At 39.9% G+C, this 26919-nt stretch overlaps 1 protein-coding gene across 1 annotated transcript; it reads left to right on the top strand.

Annotated features, from left to right (window-relative positions):
- Positions 1-24709: 24709 nt before the first annotated feature.
- LOC111906041 (uclacyanin-3) lies at positions 24710-26082 on the top strand. The gene is made up of 2 exons (XM_023901781.3): positions 24710-24927; positions 25576-26082. Exons 1-2 carry the CDS (start codon positions 24768-24770, stop codon positions 25959-25961), a joined length of 546 nt encoding a protein of 181 aa, XP_023757549.1. The 5' UTR covers positions 24710-24767; the 3' UTR covers positions 25962-26082.
- Positions 26083-26919: the final 837 nt, after the last annotated feature.

The following is a 26919-nucleotide window of genomic DNA, read 5'->3' as shown; positions in this document are numbered from 1 at the left end:
CCCATTCCGGACCGACTGAGAGGTCCGTTCTCTCTCTCAGATCAACTCTCACAAGTTCCCTCTTGCCATTACATACACATACTGAACTAGTCCCAACACCCGCAGGTGGAAAGACCCGATACACTGATGATATCCTCGAACATCTCCCAAGATGAACCACCACATCCACCCTACACTCTGATCGGCTTCACACTGAAAATTTAAAATTTTCTCTCCATGCTTCCCTTCTGAGCCTCAACAGACATCCCAACCGGATGGGTTCCTACTCCACTGCCGCAACACGATACTCAGAACCATACTCGAAGTACTCTAACCATAACTCCGCTCTGCAGCTTTCACTTTCGTGAACTTGCACCCCTTCGGAGTTACACACCTTCCTCTTTTCCTTTTCCAAGGAACCCTCCTGGCCATAATGCCACTCCAACCGGTGTCACGGTGCTCGCCCCAAGCGACACCACCCTTTTTGCGTAACTGCTATTCACATACTCTAGTTCTCATTGCAGGGCTCTCAATCCCATGCACTCTCTCCACTCATCAAAATCGCTGCCTCCGCTAAACAAGATCAACAACCCAGGGCCAGACCTTCCAATGCAATCACACTGCAACGTACGTGATCCGCAAATCCCAAACTAATCCAGCAATACCAACAGAGTCTCCAGTATGACTGGACCGACTCTCATAACACATAGTAGCCACTCGAGACTATATCTCTGTGGGTCCGTACACCCAACTCTGCGAACCCTCAGGTTCTAACTCTGGGAACCTTCCGGTTCCAGCTCTAGAAACATGCACAACATAATCCCGTGGGATTAATGCGGTACAAGCAACACGTACCTCAACGTACCAATACTCTGATCGCAAAATTCCGCTTACTTACTCAAGCTCGATCCCGACCTCCTCTCAGGCCTCCACAATCAAATGCCCTAGGTCTGTATCTTGCCCTGCACATCCAACACTCGCTCTCGTCGGCCTATACTTTACGCTGACAAACACTGCTGAATCCCAACAGCCAAGCACCCTTACATATTCATCGATCTCCCGGAGAATTTTACAATTCTCTCCCACTAAGCATTGACTAACTGCCACCAATCGTCATTAACGACCTTTCAGAACCATCCTGCACAAAGAGAACATTTACCCACTGACTGCTTCCCACAAGCGTAAGCAACCCTCAGCAAAACACATCTCCTCCCTGATCAATCCGCTCAAAAGAATCCGATCTTTCAATTATCCACTCCACAACTGCAGATACTACACGTCATTCAACCCAGTGCCGCACCTCCACTATCAACCCTCACAACGACGATGACCAACGGAATTCCCAAGCAATAACCCATAATCAAACCCACACCCTGCCAAAGGTTGAATACCACATCGAAACCCGCACAAAGCTAACGACACTAAAACACCATACTATAACCATACCAACCATCAGGGAACAACGAATGCCAAAGCGAAAACCTGAAGCACCAATCCATAACCATGCCCGACCCGCGAAACAATGAATACCGCATCGAAATCCATACAAGATACCAGCACAAACAATATGCCACATCCATGCAAGACAATTAAGACATCCCGAAAGCATCATACATGTCGCTGCCTCCGGCACCGCTCCGTCTCCCTCTGACGCACGCAGATAAACACGACCCTGAGCCCTCTGGGGCTCCGCTTCATTCTGCCCCCCTCAAATCCCGTATTGGCACTGACTGCCAACAATCCCGCGCACAGTGCCCCTCCTTTCCGCACTCGCGGCATGTACCACCGGACCCGCAAGCTCCGATATAACCCCTTTTTACTCGATCATCGACACCTATGATCTCATGCTCTCCTACTGCATCTCTATACTCCACTTATTACTACTCCTGACAATTCTTGCTTTCTTACGTACTGCACCCGGTTCTCCCCCACTAGAGTGTTGGATTAATGTCTAAGTCCATAACTATATTTGGTAAGACTTGACCCGACCCGGCATGGTCCATTTGGGTTGCATACCATCATGCACTTGAATGAGAGGAATAAGACACTTATGGTTATTAATATATTATAAGTTCTAGTATATTAATAATAAGAATAATAAGATTATGTAATTAGTATTGATCAAGAATTAATCTAGGATTAATTAAGTGATCAAAAGAAGACTAATTAAATATATGGGTTGATTGTGTAAATCATCCATACTTGTATAGTGGGCTAATGCTCCATGGATAATCAAGTTGGGCTAAAACCCATAGGATGGTCCATGGATGCTCCATGGTGTATTTGTACCCATGGATCCAAGGAAATGGAAAGTCATGACAATTAGGGTTTGCCCTAATTGTAACACTATATAAGCATCATATTATTCACCAAAATCGGCACTAGTGAGTGTACTAGAAGGGCTAGCCGATTTCATGAAGTGTGGGTTTTCTCTCAAGTCATTCCAAGTGTTTTGATGATTGTGATTCCATTTGAGGTGTCACACTTGGGGCACTAGGCACTCTAGCTTCATGAAGACTTTCTTCTCCAAAGAGGTATGTATTCTATCTTGCTATAGTCATTGTTTTGTATGCTAGACTAGGATAATACCTTGGAAGTTCTTATTTGCATGTATAATAGAGAAAACATAGATCCAAGGTATTTAGGGTTGCATGTACACTTAGGAAGTGTTAGAATGCTCAAAACCCAACAGTGGTATCAGAGCCTAGGCTTGTTTTCTTGTTATACCTGCAATAGAAGCTGAAAAAACGAATCTGGTGCTGTCTGGCCATCAGACTCGGCGAGTCCATCAGGAGACTCGACGAGTCCATGCCTTAAAAATGATGAATTCGATCCAACTCGCCGAGTTTGTTCATGCACTCGACGAGTTGGACCCCCAGACAGCATATTTTCGAGTTTTTTGGCTAGAAATGGACTAGGAACATTACCCTAAGTTGTTTTTGATCTTATAAACTTGTTTTTGATGTGGTAATGTTCATGCTAATCCATTTTCAAAGATAATTGTCAATAGATTCATGTTTTGTATTAGTTTAAGGTTTAGACTAATTACATGAAAAAGTTTGATTTGAATTATCTTGTTCTTATGAGTTGCTTAGATTAATAGAAATGTTGAGTGAAATAGTTGTTTTCAATCCATTTTAATCTAAGAGTTGAGTATAAAATGTGTTTGTGTAACTTGTCCTCAAGTTACATGAAGAGTCACATTAAAGACTCATAAAATTCATAAGAGTTGGCAATGGTTACAAAATGAAGAGTCTTGTGTCATTGAATAACCTTTTATGACTCCATAACTTGTCCTCAAGTTATGAAAGTTCAAGAGTCACTTCATTAAAAGAAAAAAAATATGTAACCATAATTAAATCCATAAGTTATAAAATAAAGGAAAAGTTAGTTCTTTTATTAGTTTAAAGTCTTCCATAACTTGTCCTCAAGTTATGGAACTTGAAGAGTTTTTGGATTAAAACTACTTTAAACACATAAGTTATGGAATTAATTAGTTTTGAATAGTTTCAAAACTTGCCCTCAAGTTTTGGAATTTGAAAAGTTTTCAAGTATGAATACTTTAATTCCAAGTTAGCCCTTAGAATTTTAAAAGTTAAAATTCAACCCTTATACTTTATAATATTATAAGTTAATAATATATATATGTATAAGAGTAAAGTCAGTCTTACCGCTAGTACGCCTCATTCACGAAGCCGGTCTATAAGGTGGGTATAAGGTTGTTGCCTATAAAATGGCTACTTAATGGGTGTCCACTCTCACCCACCGCTTGCTTGACTGGTGGAGGGTCGTTAGCCGAACGGGTTTGACAGGACTAGAATTCTCCCTTCATTAAAAGTATTAATGAAAATACTAAGTAACTAAACTCTTAATAATACCCAATCTTAGTTACTTAGGAAAAATGTGAATAAGGTGCTAATCCATGAAATTACACTTTACACTTTGTCTAAGTCGTTAGTGGAGCGTGTGTGGTTAACCGGCACACTAACTTGGACTTAACAAGGTAGGTAAAGGGTGACTTAATATTTATCATAGTATCGATGGAGCGTGTGTGGTTAACCGGCACATCGATTGAGGGGTAATTTATTAAGGGTACCAAGTGATTTGCATGGTTACTTCACACCTTGTTTTGTGATCCTCGGCATCCCAGTCACAAAACCTGAAGGGCACACTCGAGATTGAAACATGCCATTGAACAGTTCAATGAATCTCAAAGATCTAGGAGTTTCAAAACCAATTAAAACCTAATAATACATTTCGTTTATCTTGGTGGAAATTGGTGAATCGTCATTCACCTACCTTCAAATATTTTATAGCTTGGATTACGGCATACCTCTTCTAAGTTATAAAATAGTTTGTTGGGTCCTAGCCTTAATATTTCATATTGGGTGTCATATTAAGGACTTAAGATCAACTATCTTGAATATCTCCCAAAAGATGTCTGGTTTAGACACTTATGATCTTCCCAAATCTCTTGAAACAAGGTTTCCTAATGAAGATGATGTCCCATGGATATCATACTTCTTTCTCCTCCTCCAATTATTCTCCCTAACCCACAAGTTCTTGAAAAGTTTAAGGTCACTCAAGCCCTATTGGCAAGGCAAGGTCTAGGTGTGAGCACATCTTGGAGATGTAGTCACATATTGACAAGCCGGGAGAGTTGGGTGTCAAAGTCTTGAGAAAGTTGGTGGTTCAATCACTTTCTAAGTCACATAGTGAGTTCCTTTGGGACACCTATGAAACAGACTATGACAAGACCCTTAATGATCTTATCTATTTGTTAAGATCAACTTCCTTAATACTTGATGGACATTGACAATAGTGACACAGGAAATCCAGTAAAGCATTCTCTTCCCAATGGAAAGGGATCGGCCATAGTCAATTCGGTTGACCAAATGGTAAAGAGAAAAGCTAAGTCTGTGATAGTCCTGTGTGTCTTTATCAAAGGGTCCATATGTTTATATTGCCAAAGAAAGGGGCATTGGTTACGAAGCTGCCAAATTTACCTAAGGATGTTAAAGTCAATAAGTTTGACTCTACTTCAGGTAAATTCCACTATCTAACTCTGTTAAGTTTCTATTCTGAGATTCTTGATACATGATGTGACTGGGTCACATGGTGATGTTTTAAGAATGAAAGAAAGGTGAAGAAACTTAAAGAAAGAATATGTTGAATCTGATGGCGTAGATGGATTTCTATCGCATAGTTTGAAGATCGGATTCTTGAGCAACTTCTTAGGAGTTATGAGATATTGCTTAGGAATAGATAACAACAAGTTTTCATATGGATTGTAAGGATAAGTTTTTCCGCAAAGTTTTAAAATAAAAGAAAAATTTTTTGATTTTATTTATTTTAAAATATCCTTACAATGGCATTTGAGGAAAAATTGTTGCTTATATGATTCCATTAAGAGCAAGAGTGGAAGTATGAAATTGATTCTTTCATTTGTGGTAATGTCTAAATTTACCAAATAAGGAAAAATTCTCATCACCCAAGTTTCAATTGGACCGGAACTTGGAGTCATGCAAGTTGTATAGCATGATGAATGAGAACTTTCAAGTTTTGGAAAATTAAGACTAATTACTTGTTCACATGGATGTGTGAATCAAGTAAAGGACTAAGGGATCGAGTACACATAGTCTTGTGCACTGATTTAGTCCACCACAAAAAGTTTGATAAGACTATTCGTCATGATTTACTTAAGTTCAGTAAATATGATTATACTTACAAGCTTAAGTGTAACTCTGAGACATTGGAAAAGGTTCCAATGTAAGGCAGAGCGAATAAGAAGAATCAATTTAGGCAGAAGGATAAAAGTTTCTCAAATCTGAAAAGATGGGAGAGTACTTTAGTATCAGTTTTTGTGATCATCTTAATGATTAAGAAACCATAGCACAATTAGTTCTCTAAGGAAATCTTAGTGCATTCTTATGACTAAGAAGAGGGATCTTGAATTGTTGAAGTGGTTAAATCAAGAAGATGAGTCATACTTCGTTCCAATACAAGTCTTAGAGTCATACTCCAAGATTGTAACTTGAGTGACATGTCTTAAAGAAGGTTTAAAACACTCGTCAAATGTAAGAGTAAAAGTTTTCTACTCCTGTACATTTGAAATTGGTAAGTTGTGATGTTTTGGATAAAACAAAGACCAACTTAGGCCAATCGTGTGAAGTGTTTGTCTTGATTAGAATCCACACTGTCTCTTGGATGTTTGACAAGGGAGTCTTATAGGTCAAGAGGACAGTGGGAGTCTTAAAGGTCTTGAAAGTCTCAAGAACTAATCAAGAATAAAACCTAAAGTTCTTCTCTAGCACACAATTTGAGGTTTATAATCTATTGTGTTGACATATACTGTGCCCATTCCAGTTGTAGTTGACTTTGCATATGAGTTCTTAGAGTTCTCAATGTGTTGCATAACAACTTGGAAGCAATGGCAGGCCCTTGAGCTGCCAGGTGGCAAGAAATTAAGATTGAGTTCAGTCCATATGAGTTTGGATTTGTCATTATCCTTGTCTTGTGACTATGGTTTTTGACAATTCACATGGATAAGAACACATACACCAGTAAATCTAAGTGTCATAAGGTTTCTCTCCGATTCATGAAAATGATGGTGAGGAAACACTTTCACTAAGTAGATTTTAGCTAGATAGCAATTGTGATATTTGCATTCTCAAAGTCGTTAGTGGAGCGCGTGTGGTTAACCGGCACACTAACATGGACTTGTGAGAAGTGGCAAAAAGGTCTAAACATTATGATTACGGCATCCCTCTTCATAATTGTTTAGATACACAAGTGTGCTATCTAAGGGAAGGTGTATGATTTTGATACAGCTTTATCAAAACAATCTAGCATCAGAAATCTGAACTTTGGTAAGAAAGTCAATGAAGTATTGATTTCTAGAAGTCCAGGTGATTTCTGAGAACATGTCAAAGCTAGTGGGAGCATAAGTGTTATGCTAATAATCATCATGTTAGTGGGAGCAATGATAATTATGTTAAGTGTTGCAAGCTAGCAATGTTAATTATAGAAAACAAAGATTTCAATTGGGAAAAAGTTGTTTTGCTATAATTAAGGGAGAGGAAATTATACTTCATCTCAAATCTATAAGCTTAGATTGTGAGGTTTTAATCATTTAGTCAAGGATATATATATGAATTTCATGTTGGAATGGCTCAACATAAGGAAATTCTGTATATGGGTCCATTATTTGCGTTCTAAAATTCGATTATGATTACGGCATCCCTTTTCATAATCTGAATTATGAGAACTTGGCAAATTGAAATGGAAATATTATAGCAAAAGACTAGTTTAGTCTTTATGTGAGACATCATGAATCGTGTCCCATATGCTTCGGATATAGGACCGATTACATTTGCTATAATCATCCGTTCTAAAATTTTCCAAATGCCTGGGGCATTAAGAAGGGAAAAGGTTTAGAACTGGATATGACTAAAAGGATTAAACAATTGTCGAGGACAATCTAAGGTTTACCAAAGATTGGTTGCTCAAGGACAATTGGAAGTATAGTGATAATTCTGGAAGGACCATATTGACATAATCTGTAAGGAGGCAACTCTTGTTCAGAAGTGATAGTCAAAATGGAATCTGGAAATGTTTCAAAGTTAGAATTTTCAATCTGTGTAAGATTAAGGAAACTTAATGCAAGAAGGATATTTCCAAGGAGTGGATCTCCTTTGGAATACTCTGTAATGATTGTTGCCAAGTCTTTATGACTTTGTGCATAATCATTACGAGAGGATCAATGCATATAAGTTTAGAATCTAACAGATTTCAGTAAATGGCATGAATTTGGAATTCTTGCATTTGCGGTAAGGATTTGGGAGTGTGAAAAGAGAATCATTGAAGTTATGTTCAATTGATCTAGTTCACAAAGTAAGGATCATAGACAAACATAGTATGCATACTTGGTGTGTGGCATGACTAGTGTTTAAGAAAACATAGTGTACATGCTTGGAGCATGGGACAACTATTGTTTTAAATTCAAGAATAAAGTTGATAGCTGAAACAGTATACAATGAATAATGTGTAATCATATGGTGATAAATAAAAGGTGTTTTATTTATGTTCAAAGAGTTGATACCATATTGGATTCAATTATTATTGTGTTTCATTTTGCATGTTTTTGACTTCCCGAATAAACTGGGTTATTCTTCTGGAATGACTAAGTTATTCAAACATCCACAGTCGGTCATATGTTGGAAGTAGATATGAATTAAGACTGTCATGGGTTGGCTTGTAGAGGTCTAAGGTGTTGGACAAAGGGCTACAACACTCATGAGTGCTCATAAGTTCTGAGTATTGGATTCAACCCGCGCTCATTGGAATCACTTCATGGATTTTATCACGAGTGATCATGAGACGATAATATCTTATATTCTTCAAACCTAGAGATATGAGTTGTTACTATGAGTTGATAGTACATTGATTGCACGAAACCGCATTTGGTAACTCGGTGCTATAAAACGTGCCTTTGTGTATGATTCAACAAGTAGTAGAACAAGCCATATGAGTCGAAGTTTATCCATTCCTTTTACCTTCGGGATAAAAGCGATATCTGTGGGCCCCTCGATGATTTGATGATGACAAATGGAAGTGCTCGGCCGGGCCAGGACTGATTTGATTTGTTCAATTAGTCAGTTGTCATAAATCGGAAATCGGGAAACAACAAATGGACAGAGAGAATGATTATAATCCATGTCTCAGTCCATATGATATCTAGAATGGAGGAATATATGATCCCTTATCTAATGGACAAGTCATTGACAAAGATCAGAGTTCATCGACAAGGTCAGAGTTCGACAGAAGCTTTTGAGAGCTACGATTGCCGGTTGGTTCCTGAAGTCATACGCAATAATAGTTTTAGACTTATCCAAGTGGGAGACTGTTGGATTAATGTCTAAGTCCATAACTATATTTGGTAAGACTTGACCCGACCCGGCATGGTCCATTTGGGTTGCATACCATCATGCACTTGAATGAGAGGAATAAGACACTTATGGTTATTAATATATTATAAGTTCTAGTATATTAATAATAAGAATAATAAGATTATGTAATTAGTATTGATCAAGAATTAATCTAGGATTAATTAAGTGATCAAAAGAAGACTAATTAAATATATGGGTTGATTGTGTAAATCATCCATACTTGTATAGTGGGCTAATGCTCCATGGATAATCAAGTTGGGCTAAAACCCATAGGATGGTCCATGGATGCTCCATGGTGTATTTGTACCCATGGATCCAAGGAAATGGAAAGTCATGACAATTAGGGTTTGCCCTAATTGTAACACTATATAAGCATCATATTATTCACCAAAATCGGCACTAGTGAGTGTACTAGAAGGGCTAGCCGATTTCATGAAGTGTGGGTTTTCTCTCAAGTCATTCCAAGTGTTTTGATGATTGTGATTCCATTTGAGGTGTCACACTTGGGGCACTAGGCACTCTAGCTTCATGAAGACTTTCTTCTCCAAAGAGGTATGTATTCTATCTTGCTATAGTCATTGTTTTGTATGCTAGACTAGGATAATACCTTGGAAGTTCTTATTTGCATGTATAATAGAGAAAACATAGATCCAAGGTATTTAGGGTTGCATGTACACTTAGGAAGTGTTAGAATGCTCAAAACCCAACATAGAGTTCGAACCAACACCAACTGGTATACAATCAACCCACGACTATCTTTCACCAGCGAAGTCGTACCTGCTCCAGAAAAGTGCTGTGCAACACCCGATAGTCCCTCCCCTTATGAAGTCAACCAATCCCCTATACTCTGATCCTCTAGCTAACTCTCCAAGAACTTCTCATCACAGCTGCCTCTAATCGTTCCAAATCCCATACTGACCTAATACTAAGCACCTGCACTGCTCGAGAACATATCTGGCTCGTAGACTGCACCGCAGCATCATCGTTCCTCTCATCTCAACTCATCAACCCGTATCCACGCCGGATTTGTCCCAAGAACAGGGACTTACTCTCAATACAGACGATAACTCTCCGCACTGCAAAACTCGTCTGAACTCTTCACTGCTACCACTATAACCCAACCTGCTATTCAACGTCTACGGTCATGGACCGTTTTCGGCGCCGACTACGACTGCATCGGGGCCTGCCTCATCTCACGCTACTGCAACTCAACCTCTAACTCACGCCACATGGCGGCCTCCTGCGATACCAACACGGTCTCGCGTCGCTGCGCAGACACGAACTGTCTGATACTCCCCCTCTTGAGCATACTTGGATTCCGGGACATCTGAGCCTGCTCCGAAGCGATCTCAGGGCAAAACACCGCCCTCTCATTAAACATCCCGGTGCTCTCAGTTACCGACTCCAAATCCTGTCTCAGCTCAAGGAATTCCCGAGCCAATCTCTCCTTTTCATCTCGCGGAACATAGCGAGTACTGAACATCCCTCTGAATTGATCCCATGAAACCGCAGCCCTCTGCGCATCGGAAAATGACCTCGTGGTCAATCTCCACCAATCCTTCGCCCCGAGCCTCAACAGGTTCAGAGCACACCCCACCCTCTGATCAGTAGGGCATAAACTCGTGGAGAAACACCCCTCCATGTCTGATAACCATCTCATAGCAACAATCGAGTTCTGAACTCCATCGAATACGGGAGGCTTCGCATAATAGAAGTCCCGATACTGAAACCCCGACTAGTCCCTTTCTTTGCCGTTGCTACAGCCGCTGTAACTGCCGCGGCAGCCGTCTCTGCGAAAGCCGCATATCGCTCATCAAACTACCTCAATCATAGTGGTCCTGATCGACCCAAACAATTCTGGCGACTCAACCCGCAACAATGCAGCAACCTCATCACGCCGGATCTCGCGAATCCTCGCATCCCGCTTGCTCGTGCTCGTCCGATCAATAACCGGATAACAAGATAGCCACAAGCATCAACCACTACGAACCATGGTACTCATCCCATGACATCCTTCCTCAACATGCTTCGGTGTATGGTACCTGAACCATAGCACCATTCCTCACCCTGCTCCAATGCATAGCACTCGAACCACAACATCTATCTCAATCTGTTCCGATGTATGGTGCCCTGACCATAACATCACTCTGTATCCGCTCTGATGTATGGTATCCGAACCATAACATCACCCCTCCATCTGTTCCTTAGGACCTTCAGAATGCCCCCTGTATCAAGTATGGGTCCTCTGCTTTCAGTAGTACGGGCCCATACTACCTGCCACATCTACCCATACTTTCCACATGGACCATTCCAGAGTTCCTAAGTAGCTGATAAACCTGCTCTTTCACCAATCTCATCGCGCGTGCTCGCTTTCCAGCGAAATCCTCTACTCTACCAGCGCACTCATCTGGCTAGGTTTAACCTCTAGCCCATTCCGCCGTCCTCCCACTTCTTTGCTATCAGCTGCTGAAGAGCTCCTGATGATGCCAAACATCTACCTCCTGAGTATCGTCATACTCACTTAGTAGCTGTCTCCCATCATCGAGAACTCCACAAAGCACGAAGCAAGCAGCATTCGAGCATCGAAGCATACATAGGACTCCTTAGCTGTGATAGCTCCACCTTCTCGGCTCATCCTCGGAAGTACCACTGTACTCTGTAGCTCTACCCCTCGTGCGTTCTAACTAGATACTCTCACTCATCCCATACACACAAAAGCATAACGCACATATAACAGCAACCCTAGACTAAAGCATCACAAATCAGGCCACTCTAGTCCTAAGATGTGAAATACCTAGCCTGACTCTAGCATGCAATAATATCTCATAAAGTGCATAATAGACATTTCATAATACAAAAGTAAGAGTATTTTGGGAAATCACCGTTTGGCTCTGGCTGATTGTACACACTGCTCTTTCTTGCTTCCTCTTTGAACTCTTATTCACTTTTAAGAAAAACATTTATTTGGAAAACTTTTTCTTACTTCCTCAGTTTGAGTCCAGATTTACCCGTAGGCGCGTCCGAATCCCTCAAACCAAGGCTCTGATACCAATTTGTAACACCCAGATTTCCAAAAATAAAATTTTCATTTAATTAATCAATTTAATATTAAAAACACTCGTTTAAAATCTTATTCACATTCAAATTACAAAACGTAGTTTGATTTTCGTTATAAAAGAAGACCAGGATCCTCCAAAACTCAACTCTTTCTTCAGTGTGTACAATCGACCCGTTGCCATTCCGCGTTACTGTAAGAACCTGAAACAACGTAACATAAACAACGTAAGCACGAAGCTTAGTGAGTTCCCCAATATACCTTACGCACGTACGCCATCCGGCCCGGACCTCTTGGTCCACATAACATTGCCTTCCGGTCCGGATCTTTCGATCCACATAACTTTGCCTTCCGGCCCGGATCTTTCGATCCACATAACATTGCCTTCCGGCCCGGACCTTTCGGTCCACAATATATATCGCCTTCCGGCCCATAAGATAAATGCCCTCCGGCCCATACACATACATAGCACATAATACAAATACTCTAACACATAAAGCACATATATCATATATCATACCTGCCCTTTCTGTCACATAATACATTGCCTTCCGGCCCATATATAAGCATGTATATCACGCGTAGCAACTAACTTTCCATGCATAGCATATAACCATAACACACAACAAACTTGACCTTCCGGTCACACAATCAAACCCTTCCGGGTGAGGTATAGTGAGAAGACTCACCTCGTAGTACGCAGGCTATAACCTCTTCGAGTTACTCGCACACATTCCGCTAGTTCCGCAGGTTTCCTATATTACCACAGCCTTAGTTAATGATCTCATCAAACAAGGCAACTGACCCCTCTAATATATATACAGGTCAACGGTCAATCCTGACTGAACTCGTCGAGTGCAAAGGGGTAACTCGACGAGTATAAGCATCCTGACACCACTCGCCGAGTCTGAAGAACGACTCGATGAGTTCCAGTAGATCTTCAAGCTACTCGCCGAGTCTGAAGAACAACTCGGCGAGTCCTAGTGAATCTTCAAGCTACTCGCCGAGTCTGATCATCCGACTCGGCGAGTCCACGCCATGCAGTCAATCGAACTGCTTCCTGAGATACGTATATTCCCGAAAAACGCACTAATGGGACTTCTGGACCTCTAATCATCCTATTACCAGGATATAAACTTTTGTATAACAACATAATAATCCATTAGATCACCAAATGGGTTTCACAAACCCTAAATCCATGCACACATTCACATAACAGGAAATAATCCGAAAGATTACCTGAATCATGCACTCTCAGTGTCCCCAAGCCTCAAAACGTGATTCCCTTGCTATCCTATTAGCCATAACCTTCTCCTTCTTGGACCATAACTTCCCCAAATCACCAATGATCTTCAAACCTTGTTCTGGATGCCCACCACCGATTTAGAATCCTTCCCAGTCGGCCAAAAGGCGTGAAATGACGGCATGCAAGCCCTTAAATACGACCCAATACGAAACGGCTAGGGTTTCTGCTGAACAGCGTCGACTCGCCGAGTCCATACCTGGACTCGTCGAGTCCAGTCGCGAACCCACGATCAAATCTGCGACCCTACTCGGCGAGTCTGGCTCCAACTCGCCGAGTCCCTCCTTAAAAACACCCTAAAATGCAATTTAACAATACTTGAGATTTTGGGCTGTTACATTATATGACATGGATATGATACAGTTTTCCGCACAGTGTTTTTATTATTATTTTGAGATACATCATGTATGGTTTATGATATGACACTCAGATTATGGTTTTTGGTTATGTTGAAAAACGAAATTTTTGGGTCGTATTTTTGGGTCGTTTCATGAGGCACACTCACATAACACGTATTTCATAGAAAATAAATCAGATCTATGAGATTGAAGAGAGTGAATATACATCCACACACATAACAACAAAATTATACACATAACACGTATTTCGTATAAAATACTTCATAATTATGCGTTAGAAGAAAGTAACTACACACTCACTTGATTAGATGATGATCGGACAGCACTACGACTTGCAGAAGTAGTAATCCTCAGTAGATCTGGACGATCTACACAAAAATCGAACTTCTCGTGGGCAGAGCTTCGGCTCGGGAATCGCGCTTCTCGGGATCTTCGGGAACGTAAAACTTCCTTCTTACCTTGGATATGAGATCCGGGGTGTCGGGATGGCTTCGGGGGTTTATACGCAGAGCTTCATCACAAAAAGGAGGAGAAATGAGCAAATAAGCCCGGAACCCTCGCATCCTATTTATAGGAGGTTGAGGCATCGCCGTACGCTAGGCGTACTCCTCCGAAATCGTCACTGCGTGCGTCATCCGAAGAACTCGAGTGTGAGGCGCGTCATGCTTCGCTGTACGCTGGGCGTACTTCGGATGAGTCTGGTGACTCCCCTTCGGATAATACCGGTGTTTAATAATTAAATTTAAATTTTAATTATTTAATAAACTTTGAAAATTCATATCTTCTTCATACGAACTCCGTTTTCGACGTTCTTTGTATCCACGCGTAGGTGAGACTACGCTCTACAACTTTCGTTTAGACTCCGTCGGCTAATTTCGACTTTATTTTTATTATTTATTTTTAGTAGGCCGGGACAGAAAAACTTCGTTATAAATTCATAACTTCTTCGTTTGACGTCCGTTCTCGCCTAACTTTTCATCGTTTCGATACTAACAACGAGATCTTCGATTCTTGTTTAGATCATTTCGGCTAAAAACCGCTCGATCTCAAATTGAGTATTTCGGGCTGCATCCCGCTAAGTCGAAACTTCAGAAATTCATAACTTCCCCATACGAAGTCAGATTTGGGCGTTCTATATATATTCGGAAACCTCGTTTCAACTACTACAACATTATCCAAAGGTAACGAGTTTATTTTACATTTAAATTTTGACGCTCATTTTATTCTTAATTAATCCAATCCCATAATTAAGCAATTAAGCACGAAACACATAATACTCAAATAATACACTTCTATTATTTTAAAATGGGTTACAAAGGTTAACCTAGACTATTATATCAACATTAATGACAAGCCCAGAAACACAGACGTTACAAAAGGCCCCGACGATGAGACGGTAGACTGTAAAGGATAGTACAAGGGAGAAGCCTCTGAAACCGGATGTTGCCCGGAGGCCGCGCTGCAAAACCCTATTTTGTACTATACACTTTATCCTGACAAATGTAGGAATCATAGTGTGTGAAGAGGCGCCTTTCCTTCGTGCATTATGATTTGCATTGGTGATTTAAAGTGCCCCCACTAGGCGCATCTCTGTTTCCTTTGTCTTGCACACCGTGACCGCATCCAACCATGATCTATTCGCCCATCAAGTGGTTGAGAATGTGGTTTATGGTTCTAAAGCGGGGAACATTTTGAAGATGCGTATGGTCCATTGAAGGACTAATTCTGACCATGTTGACTAATGTTGACCAAGTTCTATGGTATCTTTTTTTTTCTCTCTTTTTAGTTTAGCTCATCCCGAGCTCATTTTAGTCTTGTTCTAACTTGGGGACAAGTTAGGTTTAAGCTTAGGGTGATTTGATAGGTTATTTTATTTCTTTCTTTTTATTAGTTTATTTTAGATTTTTAGTTTTTTTTATTTAGTATTGCATTGTATTTTAATTAATTTCTTTATCATGGATCGTATCGGGGACTTGTTATGTTGCATGAGAAACTTTGCAGGGTTTTGGAGCTTTTTGTGATTGTGGATTAGAGTGAAGACGGCTTAGTGGGCTCCCGGGGCATTGTTGGGCTTGGCGGAATCAAAGAAGAAGAATTGGGCTTTTAAAGTTGATGGCTTGGATTATTTGGGCTTGTGAAGATGGATCATAAATTTCTAATTTTGGGTTTGGAGCATCCATTTGGTAGCTAAATGATTATTGTTGGATTCAAATTACATGGACAAGGGGGGGGGGGGGGGACCAAAGGAATCTTTGGTAGTGGAAGGGTGGAGTAGTGGAATGGTGGACCATTGCGCGAGTGGAATTTTCGTCGCGCGGGTACCCGCTCAACTACCCAGTTTGGGCATTTTGGTCATTTGGCACACCATAACCTTGGGGGATCAGATCTAGAGGCACATTGGCGATTTTTCACCATTGGAGACCTGCAAGAGGCGATTTTGGGAGCTAGAAACCATTTCCTTTCATCTTTCCAAATCTTAGGTAGTTTCTTTATGCAATTAGATTATTATTCTTGTTACTTTGTTGCCATGAATGGCTAATACTCTTATTTGGTTGACTTTAGCTAAAAACCAATGAATGTTTGTGGGTTTTGAAGGATTTATGTTGATTATCAATTTATGCCATGTTTATGATTCTAGTTTGCTATTCTTATGCTTATTTGATGCTTTGATCATGAGCTTAGTAATTGAATGAGCAATTGTTGATTTGTTTCTTTGATTTTGCATTGGATCATTGAATTTATCTAGAACAAAAGCTTTGTGATGGTAGAAATCATCTCTAGCTTATGAATCATAACTCCTTTATGGACGTGTAAGCATTTGACATCCTCTAGGAATTGGGGATTCCTTCATTCTTAAGGCTAATTGATTTCTTGGGATCAATTGCTTCAATTGACTCTTGATCTTAATTAAGAAGGTGTGTTGTGGGCTTCCCCAACCTCCATACTACCTATGAGGAATCTTGGCATCTCATGCTTCATGATTGCTATAACCAATTTGGGATGAAGGATAAGCTTTGTATTAGATCCTAATGATAAACACATAAATGTTCATTGTGTTGAATTGCCATAGTTAACCAATTATTCCCAACCTTTGAGCATCTCATCAACTTGCTTAATTGCAAGATTTTTAATTATTCAAGTTTTTTTAGTTTTCAAGGAATCAAACACCCCTCCTTTTTTAGTCTAATTGTAGTTAATTAGTTTAATTACACTAGTTCTTTTGGATTGCATTGGTGATTGAATACAACCATTTCCCCGAGGATCGATACCCCTTTTTATCATTATATTACGTTTTATTTGCAAACAAAGGGTGTAATTTTCTTGGTGGACTTGACATCCCACCAAGTTTTGGCGCCGTTGTCGGGGATCGAGCCCGAAATGGTGGGTGCTACGGTTCATCCCGTGATCTAACATCACTCCCATACTATCTACCAACCTAGTGAAAGCTACGACTACCCCTGCAGGCTTACAACATTCTAATGCTATCTGAAAACTTTGTGAATGCTACGGCTATACCCGTAACCTTACAACACTTCCAACACTATATGAAAACATTGTGATTGCTACTGCTACACCTACAGACTTACAACACTTCTATCACTATCCGGCAACCTTGTGAATGCTACGAATATCCTGCAACCTTACAACACTTTCCACGTTGACTGACTGCTAGTGAATGTTACGGCTATCCCGAAATCTTATAACACTTTTCATGCTAACTTAACCGCTGACCATGGTCTTACCGCTGATTACTAATCCGAACACACCCAAAGTCGAGCATGCATACACGATCCAATATCCCAATCTGAACTCGTGTCATGTCTGAAATCCCTGACCTGTTTCCCGAGGCCTGCTATCCGATGCCAAGGGAAAACGTGGACCAAATATTGGAACATTTTCCAAACTCCCATTTCTCACAATCCTCAATCTGGATGGTCACTCGACCTCCTTCCTCCCTGACGGGGATGCGAAACTCATCCTAATTTCACACCTAATTCTGATCCTAGATATCTGATCGATTCTCCCCCACTTAGCTTCGACTAAGTCTTCATGACATATGAGAATTGAAGGATTCCCAATCATTCTTACCTTCTAGGATCCAACTGTTGACATCCTGCGCTTACCAATGCTAGTGATCGATTATCAGTCGACCCTAAGACCGCCCATCCTCTAAAATATGGTCTAGTCCGATGCCTCAATCCATCTGCCATGATATTATATCAACTTCTTGAGTTTTGATGGTGGCAACTAGAAACCTTAACCTTTACTCTGGCCGAAAAATCCTCGCTCCAACTTCCATTCTCGTAGAACCACTGAACTCTATCTGAACGTAACCGATGCGACTAACACCAGTATCCTTCTACTCAATACCCCTAGGCAGATCTCGAACTCAACCCTAAATAACAACCGAACACTTGGAACTCTCTATACGATATACGAAACTCTTCTAACCCACTAACAAGACATGCTTTGCAATTGGCATATGATATTTCTTGAATTATAATCTAATTACAAGTAGAGAAATAAGCCCCTTTATACAATTACCCAAAACCCAGTGAGATTTCAAAGCAATACAACTGATGATTAAAAGTAAGTACACCATAATTTCATTACAGAAAGGGGAATTCAAATTACATATCAGCAATCTATTATGACTCGATCTTGACTTCCTGCAGAAGTAAGTGCGATGAAACCTGAGCAACCCTAACCTCTATGCAAGGGAAATTTACCCTGATATGACCAAGCTAATGACAACGATGGCACAACTATACCTCCAACGTGCAGTCTTGGCGATTGTGACGCTTCCACCGCACCTTCCACACTTAGACCTGCTATGAACATACTTTTGTACCCCTTCATCCTTCGTGCAACTACCACGACCACTCGGGTCTCTAACACTTGTTGCCGCCGCACCCAACTACTCGATTCGTCGATCCAGACCATGTTCTCGCTTCCTCTTCCCCAGCTGTCCATCCAAACCAATCTTCTTCTCCTGAGTTACCTCGACCACCCCATCAACCGCCTATATAACTGAGGTCCGCCCTTCGCGTCTAGCGACCACTCTATTAGTAACATGCCCAATGATGATGGGTGACTCCTCTTGTAGGGCTCGTGAAACCTCTACAATGATCCAATCATGTGGTAGACTCTCCTAAAGACAAGGTGCGTAACCCACCTCCGATCCCAAATGATAAGAGTTAACAATAGGGTCCTCATTCCTAAAGGATCTCAAGGATCCATAAGAATTGGGATCTAGTTAAGTCCCCAATTTCCCCGTAACGATCTCGGCCCAAAAGGCCCCGAGGCAACTATCCAATAACTCCAAGATCCCCTCCTTGACTGAATCGGGAATCACAGGGGTCTACTCCAAAATACCGTGGGTAATCTCCGATGAGATGAACTCCCGCATCTACTTTCTAATCGACTTAGCACTCGCACCTGAGTCAAGATCCGAACCAGAACCTGAACCTCCTCCCTGAGTGCTCATCTCCATACTGAAAAAAAACTATGAAACCACTAGTCAAAACATACTCAAGGATTCTCCTCCCCGAAGCTTCTCAGATTCTCCAAGACTCTCACTGATTCGAGTATGGATCATGTGCTTTCAGTAGTACGGGCCCAATACTACCTTCCACACCTATCCATACTTTCCTCTGCAATCCTCCCGAATCCTCTAAGTCACTTCCTCAACTGATGCACCAAAGTCTCACTAAACCTCATTTCTAACCCATTGAAGCATATCCTAGGCTTTCCTAGGTTCCTGAACTCACCCAGTCCTCAGCTGCTGAAAGATTACCAATAATGTCAACTAGTTACCTCATGAATATAGCCACATGTAGCAGAGATCAGATAATCCTTCGAGTAAAGGACTCATCCCTTGAATGGTTAGACTCAAACGAGAGCTGCGCACTAGGGTCAATTTCATCACTCTGAGAACATCCAGCCTATGCCACATGTGACTTAGCATATTCACTTAGTAGCAAACTCACATTACTAAGAGCCCCACAAAGCACAAATCAAGCAACATTCGGACAATGGAAAAATCTAACCAACATACTACAATCAAACCATTCTATCCTCTTATAAGGAATCTATACTGGCATGAGATTCTAAGACTCATGCAATCAGGCATAACCTAAACAGGTTATCCTATCATTGACTGATAAGTACTAGCATGCAGATCTACAAGCACATACAGTAGGCAGATAAGGCATCCTTCCTAGATCCTTAGCCCTACTCTAGCATGCAGTTCACATATTCTCAATTCATATCATAACATAACATGTATGGATATCTTAGGGAAAACTTACTTGACCTCGGATGATTGCACGCATCACACACCTTGTTCTTTTCAAAGTTCTTTTCTCTTTTCAAATTCTTTTTATAAAGTGGTTTTTCTTTTTGAAAATTTTCATACCAAGTCCTCAGTTTGAGTCTAGACACACCCGGGAGTGTTCCCGAATCCCTCAAACCAAGGCTCTGATACCAACTTGTAACATCCCAAAATTTACAGCCAAAAATTTCATTTTTAATTATGTAAGTATAAAACCAGTAATCTGAAACATCCATAGTGTTAACTCATTTCATCATCAAAACCCAGTATTTCAAATAACTAAAACATGTCATAGAAAAGTATTATCAGAGTCCAAATCCCAAAGATCTCATGTGCGGAAAACATAGTGTGATGCGTTGCGATCGAGTTGTCTCCTTTCCTTTGAAAACGAAGTACCTGAAACCAAAACCGTAAACTGTAAGCACAAAGCTTAGTTAGTTCCCTCATCATACCACATACCATACAAATAACATATTATCATGCATACCTGGGTGCCCGACCTACCCCTTCGGTCTCTTTTAACCGGTAACCGCCTAGTATATATGGGTGATGGCCTAACCCTTCGGTCTCTTTCAACCGGTAACCACCTAGCATACCTGGGTGTTGGCCTACCCCTTTGGTCTCTTTCAACCGGTAATCGGGGACTATTTCACCCCTACCACTACGATATAATATCCTAGCATATACACATAAATCACATATTTCCTAGCATATTTGGGTGCTGGCCTACCCCTTTGGTCCTTTCGACCACTACCGGGGACTATTTCACCCCCTACTTGTACCATATAACATGCTAGCTCATAAACACATAAGTCATATACTGCCTAGCTTATTCGGGTGCTGGCATACCCCTTCAGCCCTATCGACTGGTACTGGGGTCTATCCTACCCCCTCCTACCAATATCACATAATATCATAGCATACTAGCACATAAAGCATAACAGATAGTGACATACTTGATAATGATCACAAAGACAATCAGCTCTACTATAACTCTTACTAGTGGGCTGACATTGGTGCCTTTGACCCACTTCTACTGGAAGGTAACTCACCTCATGCTGCTAAACTTCACTGCAAGAAATCCTTAGCTGTTGTCCTGGCAACTCTTCGAGCTATCAATATCAAAATAATACCCAATTAGCAATTAGGCTCTATACCATGATCCATAATCCTTACTTGGGTAAAATGACCATTTTACCCCTGACCCACAAGATACTTAACTAAGGCCTAAGTCCAAAACCAATCAAGTTCAAAACTCCAAAATCCATAAAGGCCTACTAATGGCCTAATTTTCCAAATTAGGCCAAAACCCTTACATAGGCCTTTTCTAAAGCCCATTTACTTTTTGTAAATCATCATACTTGTCCATAGCTAGCCCAACGAAATCCATGTACTTACAAGCCCATTAATGTTCCAATTTTACGAATTGGGCCCAAACTCCTTATTGGGCCTTATCCTATGATCCAATCCTTCAATTAGCCCAAAACACAACCAACCCGATAGTCAATTAGCGTCCAAGAATCTAGGCCCAAACAGATGGCCTAAACCCGAAGCCCAAAGTCCGAAATCCCAAACAGAGGCATACGTGGGGCGTACCTCTTTTGTATGTTGGGCGTACCCTCGCCTCGCATTGACCATCTACGGGATGGTTGACTCTATACGCATGGCGTACATCGACTTACATGGGGCATACTCACAGAACTTCCAAAATACTTTTGTGACTTAATCAGTTAAGATTTTTGCGTCCAAACTTCAAAGAACCACAAAATGAAGCTCTTAATGCATAAAGTTGGCACCTTTATGCATTTGCATGGTTCAAGGGTCTTAATGACCAACTTAACCCAATAACACTCATCTAGAACATGCATGAATGGTTTCTAGCCTCAAAGATTACAACTTTATGGGCTTATAACCTCTGAAATGCTAAGAGTAGCAACTCAAAGCTCCTGAAGTGGTGTCTACCGACTAGATCTTGCTCATGAGGCCAAAAAGGGACCAATAACCCACATATTCGTAAACAACAACATCTAGTGATCAAGCTTAGAACTTTTTCCCTTATTGGAGCTGAAAATATAGAGATCTACAAGTCCTCCCTTAAACCACCACCTTGTATTGAGCTTCAACTTCTTGAAATGCACCAAAGACCACCCAAAATGCACCCACAAAGCTCACAACACTCTTAGATGAGGCTACCACTCGAAATTTGGGTTTAAGGCTTTGAGAATAAAAGAAAGGCACACCCCTTTGGACTTAAGGTGCTTTAAATAGCGAGTCAACCCTAAAAATTTGGGTTTTGGAGATCCTGGACGTACGTTGTGTGTACGTCTTTCACACCCGTGTTTCACTTATCCAGCACTACGCTGGGCATTCCCCAGCTTACGCTGAGCGTATTCACTTGTTTGTCACCTTTGCATACATGCTGAAATGCAAGCTTTTCCCACCCAGGGACCAAAACTGCCAAACCCTTCAAAATAACATAACTCCATCATTCTAGGTCCGTTTACAACGAACCTTATATCCACAAAAGGTGGCGAGAAATCTTACGCCCCTAACAACACGTCCAAGCCTTACAACTTTTCGAATAAAACCTAAAACCCATAATAGGCTCGAACTGCCACTTTACCGATATACCCCTTTGGCTTCAAGACACGACCCAACTCCCGGATCACCTTATTTACATTATGTATACTTAGAATGGGTTTAGATCTCTCTCTTACAAAGGCTCCAAGCCTTATGATAATCTATCCTCAGGCCACATTCTCGAATTATGAAAGCGATTCAGAAGAGGGCATTACACATATACAACAAGCATGCTTAAATACTCATGCCTGACCGAATCAGCCTCGGGCTAGAATACCAGGCATGTCTACGATGGGCCCAATCATCCTCGTGATAGAATACCCTTTCATCATAAGCATGTTGGTCCAATCAACCATCGGGTTGGAATACTAAACATAACAAGTCCAATAAACCATCGGGCTGGAATACCCCAGGCCTGTGGACTGATGCACAAAGCAGTCCAGTCTCATCATATACCATACAATCATGCCCGATCCAATAAACCATCGGGTTGGAATATCCCAACTCCATTCAATCATCGGGTTGGAATGCTATTATATAACGGGTCCAGTCATCCTCGAGATGGAATACATTCGGGCCCAATCAACCACCGGGTTGGACTGCCCCCTGTCTGTTGGTTCATACACATAGCAATAAAACCTCAACCACCAACCAACATATAACCAAACAACAGACAATCGGACACTTCTACAAATCACTAAGCATAACATCATCCTATATACTAGGATACCGATCTAGCAGATCACTACAACACAATAACATACTATCACATAACAGGATATCTATTCCAATAGGCCGACCTTAGTGCCTACGACCTGAAAGTATAGTGAGGAAAAACTCAACTGAAGTGGCTAAATATCTTAGACAAAAGCTCGGATCGTTGACCCGAAAATCCCCGCACGCTATCACCATCAAATATCATCCAATTGATAATTGAATCACATTCCATAATCAAGAATCTGATTTGCTTGCCTAATGACCAGGGTAAAAGACTATTCTACCTTTTATCCATCTTGGCCAAAGGCCAAGGTCCAATTCAACCACTCACAAGGCCCAACACTTAAAATGAAAATCTTAAGCCCAAAATATAGCCCAATTTCCAAATTAGGCCCACAACCCATTATGACCTAGAACCAAAGAGTACAACATGCTAGATAAAAGCCGCAAACAGAAACTAATGGCCCAACAAGGCCCAAATCTGCATGGCCCAACAATGCAAAATCATAATCTCTTTGGCCTAGCTCGGCGTACCAAGCTTGTACGCCCCGCGTACGTGATTAATGTGGATACGGGACTCACATCCATATATTATTTTAATGTAATAATCGTAATAAATTTAGTAATAAATAAATATCAATTTCATTAATAAGGTTAGCTTTTAATTTCAAATTCTCAAAATTAAAGTTCATTAGTTTCTTTTATTTATTTAAATTATTTGTTTAAATTTAAAAGATAAAAAACATTTCTATTATAATAATTCCTTATTTTTTTATTTTCTTATAAATTCAAAGTTCTTAAATATTTTGATCTATATATATATATATATATATATATATATATATATATATATATATATATATATATATATATATATATATATATATATATATATATATATATATATATATATATTAAATTAAACTATGTAATAGATGGGTCTCACAACTAATTCTTTTATAACTTTAGATTTTTTTTTCTCTTTAATTGGGATTATATCTATTTTAAAATAGTCTTTAGGGTTACGAAGTTCTCCTATTAAATTAATGCATTTGTTGTAATTTGTAAACTACTCAGACTTCGATTAATATTTTCATAGTGGATTAATATAAATAACAAATATTGTTCTTCATAAAATCGGTCATTCAGGTCTCTACCATTTAAACATCACATTCTTACTTTAAAAAATAATAAATGGTGACTAAAAACTATATATAAAACACTTAAAATAAATACATTTTGAGGCATAGGTTTATGTGGGGTGAGGTAGTGGGTTGGAGTTCTTAAAACATTAGGTAAGAGTTAGTAGCAAGTATGCACGAGATAGTCAAATATTCCATCTGCCACATAACCAATTCTATTAATTTATATTCTAAGATTTTTAAAACTATATCCATGTTTCATTTGTGTGTATAAAATGCACCAATTCTTCCCCAATTTTGTCACCAGAACAACACTCCCATAAAATAATTTTACAAATAAAACCCAAACTATGCCAATGGTTGTATTATTTCTTGTTTCAATTTTAGCCATGGCCTCACCATCGGTCTTTGCAGTGCAACACATCGTTGGTGATAGTAGCGGCTGGACAAACTTCGGAGATTATACTACGTGGGCTGATAGCAAGACGTTCAATGTCGGAGACACACTTTGTAAGTTCTGCAACTACATAACATTTCTTTTCTATAAAAAAAAATCTTATCTGAAAGTAAAACAAGCTAAGTGCAAAATATATCACGTTTGCCAATGTGTAAGGAGATTGGAATCCATAAGTGTGATGTTAGGTTCAAGTTTGGGTATCACATTTTCTTGTTCCGGGGACATTGTGATTTATCTTGTATGTTGGATGTAGGACCTATTGGTGAAACGTGCGGTGACTTCAAAAAAAGGAAAAAAAAATCATTGTTAATCCAAGTAATTTACTTTGCATACGACAAGTTTAATATTAGTATATGGAAATTTTGTAACACTATCAAGGTTAAACACTTCAAAAGGAAGTGAGCCCCAAGTTCAAATCCTAGAGATTCAATAGTAATGTGCTTTTACTTGATTTTTAATATGGTCACTTCATCTTAATTGACAAAACCACTAAACTTTCTAAAATTGATCATGTTAGGTAATTATATATAGAACAGCTATAACATATAAGATACTTTGGTTTTTATGATAGTTTTTTTTTATAACTGGATTATTTATATAATAATTTACAAAAATTGTTAAATATTCAAATGACCAAATTAGCGAAATGATATGTTCCATTGGGCAACAACTAAGCCTTTCGAATTATTTTCCATGGATAGTGTTCAACTACGGTGGCAGCCATGGAGTGGACATTGTATCTAAATCTGATTACGACAACTGTGTCACAAGCAACTCCATCAGCTCCTACAGTGGTGGCACAACCACCATTAACCTAACACAACCAGGTCCAATGTACTTCGCTTGTCCATCTTTTGGCCACTGCAGTTCAGGGATGAAACTTGCTATCAACGTGGTTTCTAAAAGCACCACCACACCAACCACACCTACTAGTGGCGACAACTCCTCACCTCCGTCATCAACCACTCCATCTACACCATCAACTACTTCAAACCCCACTCATGTTGCTGGTCCACCCAGTAACGCAAACATGGTGGTGGTTGGGATTTCTTTGATTTTGGGACCGTTGTTTGTGTTCATGTGCTAGGGAAGGGGCAGTGCTTATTGTTTATGTTTCTATACTCAAGTGTTGTGTGCTTTTTTATAATTTATTTTTCTTTGGGGATTGAAATAAAAAAAGTAAATAAACACAAAATGCATGTTGATTACGTTGATTATGTGGTGAAATTTATATAAACGTTGACAGTATGGCCCATAGTCAATTTAACTGATTCGTGATAATGTTAAAAAAAAAGTCTTTAAAGCCACACCACTATGTACATTTCTTTCCATAAGAGCTTATTGAACCTTGATTAGAAGACGATGGCATTATCAACAACTACAATCTAGATTTTTAAATACGAGAGGAGGGAAAGAGAGCGGAGAAGTTGATCGTGAATTTGAACCAAAGAAAGAAGAGTTGGCAGTGATTTTGAATCTAAACGACATCATTCCATTACTTTGGACCACCTAGGACTCCATTTACTTTGGACCACCTAGGACGCCATGTCATGCCACATGGAGCCACGTGGCAAGTTCCAACCGGGAAACCGAATGAAACTTGCGCGAATTATTAGATTTGACAAAAACGTTAAGATTAAATTTAGTTCATTTTGATATTCAATAACCAAATTCTGACAAATTCAATACTTTCATGATAAATTTTATGAATAATCTTATTATTATTATCTGTAAAATAGAATCCCTTGTTTATTTCAGATGAGAAAAATGCTGCAATTTATTTTATTTATTGCTTTCATAATTTACCTTTCTTTAATTTGTTTTCATTAGGAGGGCAATAAAATAGTAAGTTTGGGGGATTGTGTAATATTCATTTCCAATCCATTAACTAATGTATTGTAGCACGCATTTTTATTTTTGTTGTAATTTTATTACTTATATGATAGTTTAATCCTTCATTTGGGGGGTTTTTGGATGTATTTAAAGTCTATTTGAGATATATGAAAATTTTCATTCACAAAGCTACATCCGGAAGACAAAGACAA

This window comes from Lactuca sativa, chromosome 7, assembly GCF_002870075.4.
Source record: "Lactuca sativa cultivar Salinas chromosome 7, Lsat_Salinas_v11, whole genome shotgun sequence".
NCBI lineage: Eukaryota > Viridiplantae > Streptophyta > Magnoliopsida > Asterales > Asteraceae > Lactuca > Lactuca sativa.
Note: the sequence above shows the minus strand (reverse complement) of the source record. Positions and strands in the feature narration are given on the sequence as shown.